The sequence below is a fragment of the Mus caroli genome, unplaced genomic scaffold, assembly GCF_978045245.1.
Source record: "Mus caroli unplaced genomic scaffold, Mus_caroli_1 scaffold_4, whole genome shotgun sequence".
NCBI classification, from domain to species: Eukaryota; Metazoa; Chordata; class Mammalia; order Rodentia; family Muridae; genus Mus; species Mus caroli.
Genome location: NW_028227259.1, coordinates 2,978,773 through 2,993,998, shown reverse-complemented (window position 1 = coordinate 2,993,998; position 15,226 = coordinate 2,978,773). Strand labels below are relative to the sequence as shown.

General features: G+C 42.4%; 1 protein-coding gene across 1 annotated transcript; it reads left to right on the top strand.

Moving 5' to 3' along the window:
* Window positions 1-218: 218 nt before the first annotated feature.
* On the top strand, window positions 219-13,025 carry Steap1 (STEAP family member 1). The gene is made up of 5 exons (XM_021163511.3): window positions 219-284; window positions 6,595-6,709; window positions 8,677-9,189; window positions 9,583-9,747; window positions 12,689-13,025. Exons 2-5 carry the CDS (start codon window positions 6,626-6,628, stop codon window positions 12,944-12,946), a joined length of 1,020 nt encoding a protein of 339 aa, XP_021019170.1. The 5' UTR covers window positions 219-284; window positions 6,595-6,625; the 3' UTR covers window positions 12,947-13,025.
* Window positions 13,026-15,226: the final 2,201 nt, after the last annotated feature.

Genomic DNA, 15,226 nt, shown 5'->3' with positions numbered 1-15,226 from the left:
TTCGACCAGGTCCCAGTCGGTCTCCAGTGAGCCCTGCAGGTGACCCTGGGTCCCCTTGCACAGCCAAGGATTCGCCACCGGCGACGCCCCTCCCACGGCCGCCCCAGCGAAGCCCCTGCGTGTGAACAGGAGCTGGTGTCCGGCAGGGGGCGCTGTGCGCGCGGCGGCCGAGGGGCGGGGTCTGCGGAGCGGGCTGTACTCGGCAGCGAGAATCAGGCTCCGCGTGGGACTGGGAGTCCGTCCGGGCAGCGAGCGCCTCGCCGTCGGGTCCCACGGAGAAGCGGGTGAGTCCCGAGTCTCGTTCGCAGGCCGCTTGCTCCCCGCCTCCGCGGGCCCTGGGAATCTGCTGCGGGCCGGGGAAGGGGTGAGGCGGGTCTCAGGAGCGGGCGGTGGTGCTCCGGGCAGCGGGACGCCCCTTCGGCCCCTCGCGGATCTCGGCGAGCCCCGTGGGGAGCAGGTCTCCGCGGTCCCGGCTCTAGAGCTGAGGTCAACTTTGCAGTCAGGTTGGGTTCCCCCGGTAAGTTTGCCAACTTGGCAGTTTCCGCAAGTTTGCCTCGCTGGATGAATGACTCGTCCTGCTGTTTGAGCTGGTTTCTTCATGGAATTTTTTTTTTTTTTAAGTCTTTGGAACACCGGTCCTACTCTTTCGGGATCTGAGTAGGATTCGGGTTTTCTCCAAAATAGTCAAAGCTTTTAAATAAGGCACTCTGGTGAAAGCAACTAACAGACATTTGTAGTCCAAGAATTTAAGTCCACTTCAAATTTAGTTATGCTGTTCCGTTGAGGTGGGGGATACATCCACATCTCGATATAAAATCAAGGGAATATATTTAATACTAATGTTAAGCACTTGGGGAAGCAATGCTTTTAAGAAACAGCCCGCTGTAGAACACCTTCCCCTCTTCCAATAATTAACTGTGGCAAAGCAAAAAATACATTTGAAAGACTCGTGGGACATGCACTGCAACCCACAATGTATTCCAGTCACTGGGTTTCTTGGATTCTAAACTCCTTCCCATAAACATGAGTCTGTTGGGTTGTGTCAATATTTAGCAGGAACAACAAGCCAGCCACCCTAATCCAGGAAAACAGAAATCACTATTTAATGGGGAAGAAAGCTGGTGAATGTCGGTTCAAATCCTGGAGTTCTTGACATCTCTGCACTCTGCTGTTTCCTGCTGAGTTTGCTGGACAGGCTAATGAAACCTTCTCTCCTGTAGAAGTATAATTATAGGTGTAGCTAAGGTCTGGTGGAAGAGGGCATGTTTTATTTAGCTGATACTTTGTTTTCCTGGTGTTTGGGCACATAGTCAACAATCACCCTTACAGGCATTGGCTCTTTTCCTTAGCGATGCTCCTCAGAGTGGTACCATGCAAACAAATGACTGGGCATCTCCTCTGGGCCACTCTGTCCTTCCACCCAGAATCTCTCAGCAGTGGCTGTCTGTCAGCAAGCACCAACAACTCACTGCAGGTCACAGGACTGGGTATAGAAAGGGGCTCTCATCCGTTTTCTCCACTTCCTTTCCAGAGCCACCATCTGTCTATAAACTATTATCCTTTAAGATGCATGGCATTACCACACAGTTCTTACTGGAGTGTTTCCCTGTCCTAAACTTTCTTTGAGAACAGACTTATCATTTAACTTTGTATTTCCCATGTCTGCCATCATTGTTCAGTGTGGTTAATGAATTAACAGTGAACAGCTATAGATTTATGCATCACTGTCTTAAACATTGTGAATCACGAAACTTAAAATACACTCTAAACTTAGCAAACTGTTTCTTATACTTGTTATTACAATGCATGCTACCCTATTCCTAGATACCCAATACCAAGCTACTCACTTTATAGTACTGGTTAAAGTCAGAAAATGGCATGGGATAATAAATTTTGAAGACAAACTGTTAGCCCCTCAAAGGCAGGCTTGAAATCTCGTTCTCTTTTTCCTCTTTAATATTGGCCTTGTAAGAACTTGTTGAATGGCATAGACTTTACCCAGAATTCTTTCAAATGGAAATAGTCAACACACACCTCAAACTCAAAAAAACAAACAAGAAAAGAGGAGGGTATTAACTATGTAATTAAGAAGTGACCTGAGGCTTGAACTACTGCCAGCAGGATTTGTCACTGTCCTTCTTCATTTCTTTTTTTTAAATTATTTTATTGGGTATTTTCCTCATTTACATTTCCAATGCTATCCCCAAAGTCCCCCATACCCCCCCACTCCCCTACCCACCCACTCCCACTTCTTGGCCCTGGCGTTCCCCTGTACTGAGGCATATCAAGTTTGCACAACCAGTGGGCCTCGCTTTCCACTGATGGCCAACTAGGCCATCTTTTGATACATATGCAGCTAGAGACATGAGCTCCAGGGAGTACTGGTTAGTTCATATTGTTGTTCCACCTATAGGGTTGCAGATCCCTTTAACTCCTTGGGTACTTTCTCTAGCTCCTCCATTGGGAGCCCTGTGATCCATACAATAGCTGACTGTGAGCATCCACTTCTGTGTTTGCTATGCCCCAGCATTGTCTCACAAGAAACAGCTATATCAGGGTCCTTTCAGAAAAATCTTGCTAGTGTATACAATGGTGTCTGCGTTTGGCAGCTGATTATGGGATGGATTCCCGGATATGGTAGTCTCTAGATGGTCCATCCTTTTTTCTCAGCTCCAAACTTTGTCTCTGTAACTCCTTCCATGGGTGTTTTGTTCCCAATTCTAAGAAGGGGCAAAGTGTCCACACTTTGGTCTTCGTTCTTCTTCAGTTTCATGTGCTTTGTATCTTGGGTATTCTAAGTTTCTGGGCTAATATCCACTTATCAGTGAGTACATATCATGTGAGTTCTTTTGTGATTGGGTTACCTCACTCAAGATGATACCCTCCAGGTCAATCCATTTGCCTAGGAATTTCATAAATTCATTCATTTTAATAGCTGAGTAGTACTCCATTGTGTAAATGTACCATAATTTCTGTATCCATTCCTCTGTTGAGGGACATCTGGGTTCTTTCCAGCTTCTGGCTATTATAAATAGGGCTGCTATGAACATAGTGGAGCATGTGTCTTTCTTACCAGTTGGAACATCTTCTGGATAAATGCCCAGGAGAGGTATTGCAGGGTCCTCCGGTAGAACTATGTCCAATTTTCTGAGGAACCGCTAGACTAATTTCCAGAGTGGTTGTACAAGCTTGCAATCCCACCAGCATTGGAGGACTGTTCCTCTTTCTCCACATCCTCGCCAGCATCTGCTGTCACCTAAATTTTTGATCTTAGCCATTCTGACTGGTGTGAGATGCAATCTCAGGGCTGTTTTGTTTTGCATTTCCCTGATGATTAAGGATGATGAACATTTTTTCAACTGCTTCTCAGCCATTCGGTATTCCTCAGGTGAGATTTCTTTGTTTAGCTCTGAGCCCCATTTTTAATGGGGTTATCTGATTTTCTGGAGTCCACCTTCTTCAGTTCTTTATATATATTAGATATTAGTCCCCTATCCAATTTAGGATAGGTAAAGATACTTTCCCAGTCTTTGTTGGTGGCCTTTTTGTTTTATTGATGGTGTCCTTTGCCTTACAGAAGCTTTGCAATTTGATGAGGTCCCATTTGTCAATTCTCAATCTTACAGCACAAGCCATTGCTGTTCTATTCAGGAATTTTTTCCCCTGTACCCATATCTTCAAGGCTTTTCCCCACTTTCTCCTCTATAAGTTTCACTGTCTCTGGTTTTATGTGGAGTTCCTTGATCCACTTAGACTTGAGCTTTGTAAAAGGAGATAGGAATGGATCAATTCACATTCTTTTACATGATAACCCCCAGTTGTGCCAGCACCATTTGTTGAAAATGCTGTCTTTTTTCCACTGGATGGTTTTAGCTCCCTTGTCAAAGATCAAGTGACCATAGGTGTGTGGGTTCATTTCTGGGTCTTCAATTCTATTCCATTGGTCTACTTGTCTGTCGCTATACCAGTACCATGCAGTTTTTATCACAATTGCTCTGTAGTACAGCTTTAGGTCAGGCATGGTGATTCCACCAGAGGTTCTTTTATCCTTTGAAGAGTTTTTGCTATCCTAGGTTTTTTGTTATTCCAGATGAATTTGCAGATTGCTCTTTCTAATTCATTGAAGAATTGAGTTGGAATTTTGATGGGGATTGCATTGAATCTGTAGATTGCTTTTGGCAAGATAGCCATTTTTACTATATTGATCCTGCCAATCCATGAGCATGGGAGAGAACATTTTATCCTAAAACAAAAGGATATACCTTCTTCTTCTTCTTCATTTCTTGTTTGGCTTTTCTGTGTTCACTTTCTTATGTGCACATGAAGATATCTTCTGACTTACCCAACGGGTGGCATGGTAGTTTTACACCATCCTAACTTAGCAAACATGTCAAGGGTATCTCTTCGTTCTCTTCCACTGGAGACGAAATCAGAAGATGACTGTAATTTGTCAACTAGATTTGGCTGCCATCCCTAAGCTACTGAGCGTGATCACAGGAATTATCTCTGGATAGACAAGCTTGTGTTGTCTGCCTGTTTCTATAACAGGAGGATGACTGTTACATGGCCCAATCAAAACAGTAAATGCAGCCGGGCAGTGGTGGCGCACGCCTTTAATCCCAGCACTTGGTTGGGAGGCAGAGGTAGGCAGATTTCTGAGTTCAAGGCCAGCATGGTCTACAAAGTGAGTTCCAGGACAGCCAGGGCTATACAGAGAAACCCTGTCTCCAAAAACAAAAGAAAACAAAACAAAAAAACTTAGAACCAAAAATATTTTGTGTGGTAGGCTTTTTTTCTTTTCTTTTCTTTTCTTTTCTTTTCTTTTCTTTTCTTTTTTTTTTGTTTGTTTGTTTGTTTGTTTGTTTGTTTGTTTTGAGACAGGGTTTCTCTGTATAGCCCTGGCTGTCCTGGAACTCACTTTGTAGACCAGGCTGGCCTCGAACTCAGAAATCTGCCTGCCTCTGCCTCCGGAGTACTGGGATTATGCACAGATGTAACATACAGATATAATAATTTATATAAGCACAATAAGGTATCTTGCAGATAAGATGAAAGTTTAAAGAGGAATGTGCTTACTATCAGATGTGGTGGTCCACGCTTTTAATCGCAGCACTCAGGAGGCAGAGACAAGTGGATCTCTGAGTTTGAGGTCTGCTGTACATAGCAAGTTCCAGGTCAGCAAGGTCTACATACTGAAGCCCTATCTGAAGAAATGTACAATTAGAATATACTCACTATGCCTGAAGTTTCTGTGCAAGCCATCGTGTGAGGTCCAGTTTTGCACTGTGGGGCATTTCAACTTTGCGAGTTTTCACATGAGGGATGCTCAACCTATAGTCTCCTCCTGAATGTTCCAAGATAGGTAATTCTAGAATTCCCAGAGCACCTTAATGAGAAAAAAAAATGCTGTTAGGGAAAGGCTGACCTTTAAAAGTTATAAATAGTCTAAATAATATAATCTACTCCTGAAAATATTTTTCCACTTAATACGGCATCACAGGTGGTCCAAAATCCCAAAGTACTTGGAATATTTTCCAGCAACCTAACTGTTGTGTTTAACTTGTTTTTCTCTTTCATTGGACAAGGTACAAGTTGGAAGTATAATCTTCTAGAAGTGAATTTAGAGCTCATTAATAACAATGGAGAATATGACGTCCTGTTTGTCCTGCGTAAGATATGTGAAGCCAAGACTGGATTAGGCTCTATGAAAGCTGTTAAGGAATAATTTTCTTTGTTTGGGGAAATTTTTTAACAAGCTCCTCTCCACAGGATTGTCTAAGAAAGTGGGCTTGTCAGTGACTGAACACAACTCCATTCCCCATTGGAAATAGATGAGCAGCCATTTTACCAGCAAAACATGCCCAAGAGACACTGCCAATGCAGCCTTTTGGCCTTGAAGCAACTATTGGGATTCACCTTAATAGTTGTACCTCCTCTGATTTCTATCTTGAGGAGCATTTCAACATACAAGCCAGTTAATCATTGTTTCAGATCCATCACTAACCCTGGAAGCCTAGGAAACATCTTCCTGAAGTTCTCTCTCCGCTGCTCGAGCCTTGCTGATAGCATCCTTCCCCAAAACTGAAAAATGCATTCCTGATTCCACTTACCTTTCAGGGCAGCAGGCCTTTGTCCAGCTGAGAACTGGAGTAAAATCTTCCTGCAGAGAGAGTAATGGCTGATTCTTTAGTTTCATGTAAATGATTTGTAGGTCATCCATTGGACAAGTAGTAGCAGGCATTAGTGAACTGGTTGGAGGCTTGCTAAATATGTAGTTATTCACTATTTGAATATTAATTGGTCTTTTCTGCTCTGGTTCTCAAGAGAGTAAATACTTTATATTGTTCTATCAAACAAAATTATTGTAGCCAGACAAACGGTGGTGCACGCCTTTAATCCCAGCACTGGAGAGGCAGAGGCAGGCAGATGTCTGAGCTTGAAGACAGCCTGGTGTACAGAGCAAAGTCCGGGACAGCCAGGGCTACACAGAGAAGAAAAGCCCTGTCTCAAAAAACAAAACAAAAAACAAACAAACAAAAAAATAACAAAACAATAATATCATAAATGGAACAGACTTTATTTTTCTTTTTCTAGGTGGCTGAAGCCATACTATTTTATAGCAGTCATGGAGATCAGTGAAGATGTTACAAACCCAGAAGAACTTTGGAAAATGAAGCCAAAGGGGAACCTGGAAGATGACAGTTACTCGGTAAAATAATGACTCTAATAGCTAATAATTAAAATCTATACATACTAGAAGTGTATTGTGAATCTACTCGTGTTGAAAAAGCCATTGCATTCTAATCTGCTGCTCTGAGCTCAGATGCCTGGAACTGAAGCTGTACGGCATAATTGAGGTGACTTGATTGGGGCTTAACGTTCCACGGGTCCCTGGATTCCCTGGGTCTTGCATTTCTGTATGAAGTGAATGACCTGGACCAGACCCTCTCCAAAGCCCCGTTAGTCCTTTCTAACACCGGTGCTTCTAAATTTAAAAACAAAAGTCATGACGGGCTGTAGAGTAGCTTTGCAAGCATCTTTGTGGGCACTACAGCAGCTTACCAGAGAGTCCAGCAAGGAAATGGTGAGTTGCTGTTTAACCACATACCTTGTCTGGACAGAAGTCACTTTTGGTCATCGCAGAATTAAATGTTTCTTGCTGCATCATTTTTAAAGTGGCAGGAATTTTTTTGGTTCCAAACACTTACCTTTATAAAATATTTAAAATGCAGTTCTGAGAATCACATGCATATACCCCGTAAAACAAAATGCTTTTCATTTTTCAATTTAGCTCTCTTACTCGCTATATCATAACTTTTAGCCAGAAAACTGTTCTCAGCCGGTTCACTAGGGCTGTGTTAACATGCAGGAATTACAGAGCCCTTTTCCTTTCTGGGTGGCGTAATTAGAAAGACATTGGATGGAAGACTGATTGATGTCGGACGCTGGCCACTGTGGAGTACTGTGTGGTTTCGTTCTGTGTGAGATGAGGAGAGCCCAGCGTCGGAGCTTCTTCTCTGGAGCTCTGAAAACGGAAACTTAAATAAGAAGCAGGTGGTTCAGAAAGGAACACCAGCGAAAACACTCTGGGGTCTTCATTTGGATTTTTAAAAATTCTGTTTCCCCTTATCCCTTGTGCAAACAAAAAATTATCCAACATACTTTCTTTTGAATTACTGACCAGCACAAAACATGGTGGGCAGAGAAGTGTTATCTTGTCAGGAAGCAGATGTGTCCGCAGGAGGTCACTAGTTAGTTAAATAGCTTTTGTTTCTTTTTAGCTTTCTGATCATGAATTCATCTGTTTTAGAAATATATAATCAAAGAGCAAGATTACACAATGAAACTCATATTCGCCTTTTCGTAATCACCCTGTTATTCCTGCCATTCTCATTAAAACCACAACCACATAATGAAATTCACATTTTTCTGTACTAGGATTGATTGATGCTATTATTCCAGCTCCTTTGCACTTGAATTAATAAATTCAGTTTTACTGCTCTGCATAATTGCCCAGGAACCAATAGAAATATTACAAAACACTATTATGATATGCATATTAGCTGATTTTTCCAAAGAATAGTGGACTTATTTAAATATTATATATTATATATATATATATATAATCTTTTGGCTTCTTAAGCTTATTCCTCTGGGTGCTGGTACACACTTTTAATTTCAAGTACTGGGAGGCAGACACAGGTAGATCTCTATGAGTTTAAGCCTGGTCTACAGAGTAAGTTCCAGGATAACCAACACTACACTGAGAAAACCTGTCAAAAAAAAGAGATTATTCCATTATTTCCAGTCTTCAAAAGAGAAGGAGCTGTGTACACCTTGGCGTGTGGACATGCATCTCTTTTATTGTAAAGAGAAATGGAACCCAGTTTGGTAGCATATGCTGCTAACCCAGCACGTGCCCAGCAGTGGGAGAAAAGCCTGCCTGGGCTACAGACCCTGTCTCCAACGCAAAGAGGGAAATGAATAGGCAAGTGCGGAACACCAGTGTATCAGGGTGCATCCTGGGTCCGTCTTACACAGGCTATACTGGCTTTAGCTGCCTGGTATCCACAAGCGAGCTTCTGAATGCTCTATTCACCAAGAAGCACAACGATGGAGCAGGTAAAAGAAATCCCATGCTTTGTCCAGTGTTAAGATGTTCCCTTTCTTTCGTAGACTAAGGACTCGGGAGAGACGAGCATGCTGAAAAGACCGGGGCTCTCGCACTTGCAGCACGCGGTCCACGTCGATGCGTTTGACTGCCCCTCCGAGCTTCAGCACACGCAGGAATTCTTTCCAAACTGGCGCTTGCCAGTGAAAGTCGCTGCCATCATATCATCCCTGACTTTCCTGTACACGCTTCTGAGGGAAGTTATCTACCCATTAGTAACTTCCCGTGAACAATATTTTTATAAAATTCCAATCCTGGTCATTAACAAAGTCTTGCCAATGGTCGCCATTACCCTCTTGGCACTGGTCTATTTGCCAGGAGAGTTAGCGGCAGTTGTACAGATTCGCAATGGAACCAAGTACAAGAAGTTCCCACCCTGGTTAGATAGATGGATGCTGGCCAGGAAGCAGTTTGGTCTCCTCAGCTTCTTTTTTGCTGTGCTGCACGCTGTTTACAGTCTCTCATACCCAATGAGGCGATCCTACAGATACAAGCTGCTCAACTGGGCTTACAAACAGGTAGGAAAGCGACAGGCCACAAGACTAACAAACTAAGACGTCTACATTACCTAACAACCCCGTCTTCTTGTAGTCATAGCAAGATTGATGCGCTGAGAAATTATTCTGCATTTTTAATAGCCGTTACGATAATTTTATCAGCACCTGTCATATTATACTGAAGAATGTTTTTAAACTGAAAATAAGCAATAGCTTTAACATTAAGAAGTGTTTTTGCATCGGTGGGGTCATAGTTCGATCGTAGCGTTCAGGCAGTGTGGCTTTCTGAGGGCCGATCGATTCTATCCTCCACTTACTTAGCAGTGTTTCCATGGGTTTTACACTTCTGTCTGAGTAAGCCATCAAGTAAGTCCACATATTCATAAGTGCAATTTGGATTCCTCTTTTTTAAAGGTTCAACAAAACAAAGAGGATGCCTGGATAGAGCATGATGTCTGGAGAATGGAGATTTATGTGTCCCTGGGGATTGTGGGGCTGGCCATCTTGGCTCTCTTGGCTGTGACATCTATTCCATCTGTGAGTGACTCTTTAACCTGGAGAGAATTTCACTATATTCAGGTAAGTCATGCATAGAAACAATCCTAGCCTGCCTATAATATTAAATATATTGACTTACCCCATTAAAATAATGTTTCCCAGTAGGAAAGATCTCACACTGTTCCATTTAGTAAGTTTTCTTACTGTTTTTCCATTACGTTTATAAATTATGGGACACATTTTGTAGATATAAATAAAAGACATTATTAAAACACAAATACTGTGTTTCTCACCTTTAAAACTTTGTAGATAATTTGCTGCTCCCATCAATAACTACAAATATATTTAGGAATATCAATGGTTTAGTAGTTCCCCCACACATCAAAACATTATTGTCCCTTGACTTTAGCCGTGCCTTTAAAGTCCCTTGACTTTAGCCGTGCCTTTAAAGTCACACAGTTTTGTATTCTCTAAGAAAAAAACGAATCTTTCACTAAAATTCAAATTTTTATTAACTAAAGGTATTGTGATACCTAATTTTTGTTGACAGAGCCCCACACTTCTACCCCAAGCTGGCCTGGATTTATTAGATAGCCCAGGCGAGTCTGGTATATAAGCCAGTGTTCCTTCTATGTCAGCCTCCCAAATACTGCCAATTACAGACATGAGCCACCATACCTGCCTCTGCTATTTAAGTTTTAAAGATGGTATTTCTAAGTTATGTTTAAATTGCGTTAATCACTTGAAGTTTCACAGTATCTCTGGGATACAGAATCCTGTCACAAGCTTACATATCTTCTAGGTAGAAGCACACATTTAAAAAGAACAATGTACCGGAAAGGGCCCATGTGACAACAGCCAAGGAGCTCATTTAATCCAGTCATAAGTATCTGCCAAAACATTTTAGATTCATGCTCTTAGCTTTTATGGGTGGAGAGGTTTGGAAATTTCCGCACAGTGAGGCACTTCTCTGCTGTCCTTGCACATGTCCGTAGGTATGTCTGAGAGACTGCTGAGCATTCTCGTGAGGCTGAGAAGGCCCGTTCAGTTCAGTTGCCTTAGACTCTCTTTGTGTTCAGATGGTAGCCCCTGGAGTCCTCTCTCCCTCCTGCTATTCTCGTTCACATTGGTTTTTTTGGGCCCTGACAAGTCCACCCTGCTATTATGTGCATGTGACTGTAAGCACAGAATACCCATTTAAGAAATTAGTCTTCAAACAATCAAGAGCATTTCTAGACCCTCCATCCACAGAGGAGGGTTGGTAGCAGTTTTTTACTTCCACAATTCATAGCCTAAAAATATAAACTTAGCTATTTAGTTGAGGCGTAAGAACACAGCTGAATAACTGAGTTATATTCATTTTGTCAGCCTAATGACCATTTCCAACAAAGTAAATCCAAGTCTGAAGTCATCTAGAAGAATCTTGTCAGAATGCCTTAAATTTATGCTGGTGAACAGATAGATCCCCGAGCCACTTTCTCTGTCTGATGTCAAAATGTTTCAAGTTGGAATTGTTCGTCATTTAGATTTGCTTTGTTCAGACATTGAAATGATTCCCAATGTTTTCCCATTGTGTCCAAATATATGATTTTTTTAAAACATAGATGCCTATGAGTTCAAAGACAACTTAATCTACATAGTGAGTTCCAGGCTAGTGGGGACTGCATAGGGAGGACCCTGGCTCAGATAAAGAGAAAAAGAAAACCCCCATCCTCTGTTGGTAGGATTACAGACTGGCACTGCCACTTTGGATATCAGTGTGGAGGGTTCTCCAAAAGCTAAAAATAAATCAAGCATTTGTCTCAGCTATACCACTCCTTGACTTATGCAAAAAGAACTCAACCCTCTGCTCCACAGACCCATGCCCAGTCATTTTCTAGAATGTGTTTACAGTACTTGTAGACATACCAGTTGTCTCTGACAGCACCCAGACACAGGAGAGAAGATATTTACCAACAATCATTTCCTGACATCACTAAATACTTTCTCTGGCCTCAGGTTTTCCTTACTACTTTTTCTTATATCCCCTAAAACTTACAATTGTGATCTCAATAGACCTGCTCTTGTGTTGGCGGATCAGTGATGTCATGTCTTTTTTTTTCCAGGCTAGGGCATCAGAAAGATTTTAGAAATAATAACTGAAGAAAGTGGTATATTTAGGGAGACTTATATCAAATATCAAGAAGACTTTATTATGTGTGAAGGGAGAAAGCCATACCAGCTTCTTTCATCTCCCTTACTAAAATATTATACTTAAAATTTAAAAAATGATTAATTGGAAAACTCTCTCTCTCTCTCTCTCTCTCTCTCTCTCTCTCTCTCTCTGTGTGTGTGTGTGTGTGTGTGTGTGTGTGTGTGTGTGTGAATGTGTGTACATATATAGAATCTATTTTCATATTCATTTACAAAATTAGAATAACATCAGTTGATCAACATCACTGAGATCAGATTGATATTTTTTACAGTATTCTTTAGTCATTTCAGCAATATTCATTGATCACCAAACATGTTCAAATCATCCTGTTGCTTTTGCAGACCCTACAATAAGACAATATCTATTTTAGGCACTGCCTGAGAGCAAAGTTAAAATAAAATCAAGACAAAATATCATAATGCAAATGCTGTAATGAGACCAGGGATGTCCATCAATGAAAGACTGCCTAGCTAGCATGCACAAGGCTCTGGCTTTGATTCACATCACTGCCAATAAAACAAAAATGTCTTATGAAAGATGGTGTCTTCAACAGAATGGTAGAGAAAGCACTGATGGGGCTCATAATCACGTGACTTTTCCACTTAGTATAGAAACAAGAACAATTGCCCAAAGGCAGCGTGATGAAGAGGACCTGTAAAAGGAATAACAAGGTGTGAATGCACATTGTCAAACAACAAGTTACAGGAAGATAATTGTTGATGAATGAAAGCATCTCCAAGCAAGAGAGCAACCCCAATGGGGTAGGGTAGAATTGGCTGTTATTCAATCAACTCTTACTTAGGGTCACGTTGTTGTTTTCTTTTGCAGAGCAAACTAGGAATTGTCTCTCTTCTTCTGGGCACAGTACACGCTTTGGTTTTTGCCTGGAATAAATGGGTAGATGTCAGTCAATTTGTATGGTACATGCCTCCGACTTTTGTGATAGCTGTTTTCCTTCCAACGCTTGTCCTGATATGTAAAATCGCCCTGTGCCTGCCCTGTCTGAGGAAGAAGATACTGAAGATTAGGTGTGGTTGGGAAGATGTCAGCAAAATTAACAGGACTGAGATGGCCTCCAGGTTGTAGCACGACTGTTTGCACATATTTGCTTGATATTGATGTCCTATCATAAACATTTCAAATTTGTGTTTGTAAATAAAATGAATACTTTGGGATCGTTTTTTAGTTTGCATCACAACTGTTTATTTATTTGATATGTATGTGTGAGAGCCCAAAAGTGTTACAGCATGCACGTGGACGTCAGTGAGACAAGCTGTGGGAGTCAGTTCTCTTCTAACATGTGTGAGGCCCAGGGATCGAACCCACGTTGTCAGGCTTAGCAGCAAGCGCCTTCATCTGTTGAGCCATATCCCTCTCGTGGGCCCGACTGCAGAATCTTAATGTATCTGTGTGTGGATATGATGACGTTGGGAGTCAGGTACCTGCAGGCCATGGGCATAGCAAAGTGTCAAGATCCTTAGCACTGGAAGAGACAACTGAACCCTACACCAACCATCATGGAGGCTTCAGCTCAGAAACCATTACAACCTCAATGGGACCTTGTGGGCCTGCAAGAGCAATAGCTAAGTTCTGGCTGACCTGTTTTTAAAAATCCTGTCTCTGTCTCTTTTTTCCTATTTATTTATCTATTCATTCATTCATTCACTTTACATCCCAATATCAGAGCCTCCTAGTCCTCCCCTTCCCTACTCTCCTTCTCCTCTGAGAAGGGGGGGTCCCCCATTAACCCCCTTGGCACATCAAGTCACTATAGGTCTAGGCACATCCTCTCCCACTGAGGCCAGACAAGGTGATCCAGTTAGGTGAGTGGGATCCACAGGTAAGCAACAGAGTCAAGGATAGCCCCTACTCCATTTGTTGGGAGACCCACATCAAGACCAAGCTACACATCTGTTACATATGTACAGCGGGCCTAGGTCCAGCCCACATATGCTCTTTGGTGGCTCAGTCTCTGAGAGACCCCAAAGGTCAGGATTGGTCTTCCTGTGGAGTCACTGTCCTCTACAGCTCCCTCACTCTTTCCCCCAACTCTTCCACAACACTCTGAGCTCCTTGGAATGTTTGCCTGTGGGTCTCTGCATCTGTTTCAGTCAGTTGTTGAGTGGAACCTCTCAGAGGACAATTATGCTAGGTTCCTGCCTGCTGCAAGCGTAACAGAGTATTATTAATAATGTCAGGGATTGTTTCTTGATCATAGGATGGGTCTCTGTGTCTCTTTAACAGGCAACAACATGCCTATTCTAAAACACCAAATACCTACCTCCTGGATTTTTTTTAAGACCAAGACTCACTATGTTGAGCAGGTTGGCTTTGAATTCAGAGTTCCCCTGCCTCTGCCTCTCAGGTACAGGGATTCTCTGCCTCTCAGGTACAGGGATTAGAGGCTAATGCTGCCACACAGGCTCAGGAATTCTTGTGACAGAAAAAAAAAAAGAAGTCAAAAAACAGCCTCAGCGCTGAGGAGGTGGAGAGAGAAGGATCCTCAGGCCTTGATAACCACTTAGACGAGCAAAATCCACAACTCCAGGTTCAATGAGAAAGTCTGTCTCAAAAAAAAAAAAAAAAAAAAAAAAAAAAAGATGATGAGCAGATGGGAAAGATGCCTAAGACAGCTCTGAGACATCCGCACTCACAGAGTTGTTTTTCAACAATAGAAGACACTGTGCTCTGGTGTAGTCTTGAGTGTGCTTTTCTTCAGTCATCCCAGACATAACACTTTGCATATAGCAAGCCAAGGGCAGTAAAGGATGTGCAGATACAAAAGACCTGATTCTTTCGCAGCCTCAGTTTTCGTAGATCCCTAGATTCTGCCATCACTAAGGAAGGAAGGACTAGAAAGGCAAAGACAGGACAGTGTGGAGTTGGTTCAGAAAAGAGGAACTACTGACATACAATAGGAGGACCTCCGTTAGAATAGGAGGGCCAGGTGAAGTATGGCAGACTGGAAAGTCTACTTCAGGCCTGCTGGAACAGTGTATCTGAAGAAATAGCACTGTAGACATGGAGGAACACCACATGGGTTATCAGGGTCGTTTTATGACATGCTGCTGCTGTCTGAACTTTGTTCTTCAGGGAAACTACTGAAAAACTATACGCAAGGGCTTAACACCATCTGAATTGCATGATAGAAAGATCTGGAAACTACAGGTGACACCAGGAACCTTGGTTACTTTCCCCATTATTATAACTACACATGGCAAGAAGAAACGTGAGAGAGGAAAAATTTAGGGAAACAATAAAAAATAGCACCATCCCATGCTCACGCCAGCTACTCTCTGGCCCCAGTGGTCTCTGCATCGTGGAGACTACCTCAGAGCTCCAGAATCTCTTCCCTCTGGCAGGTCG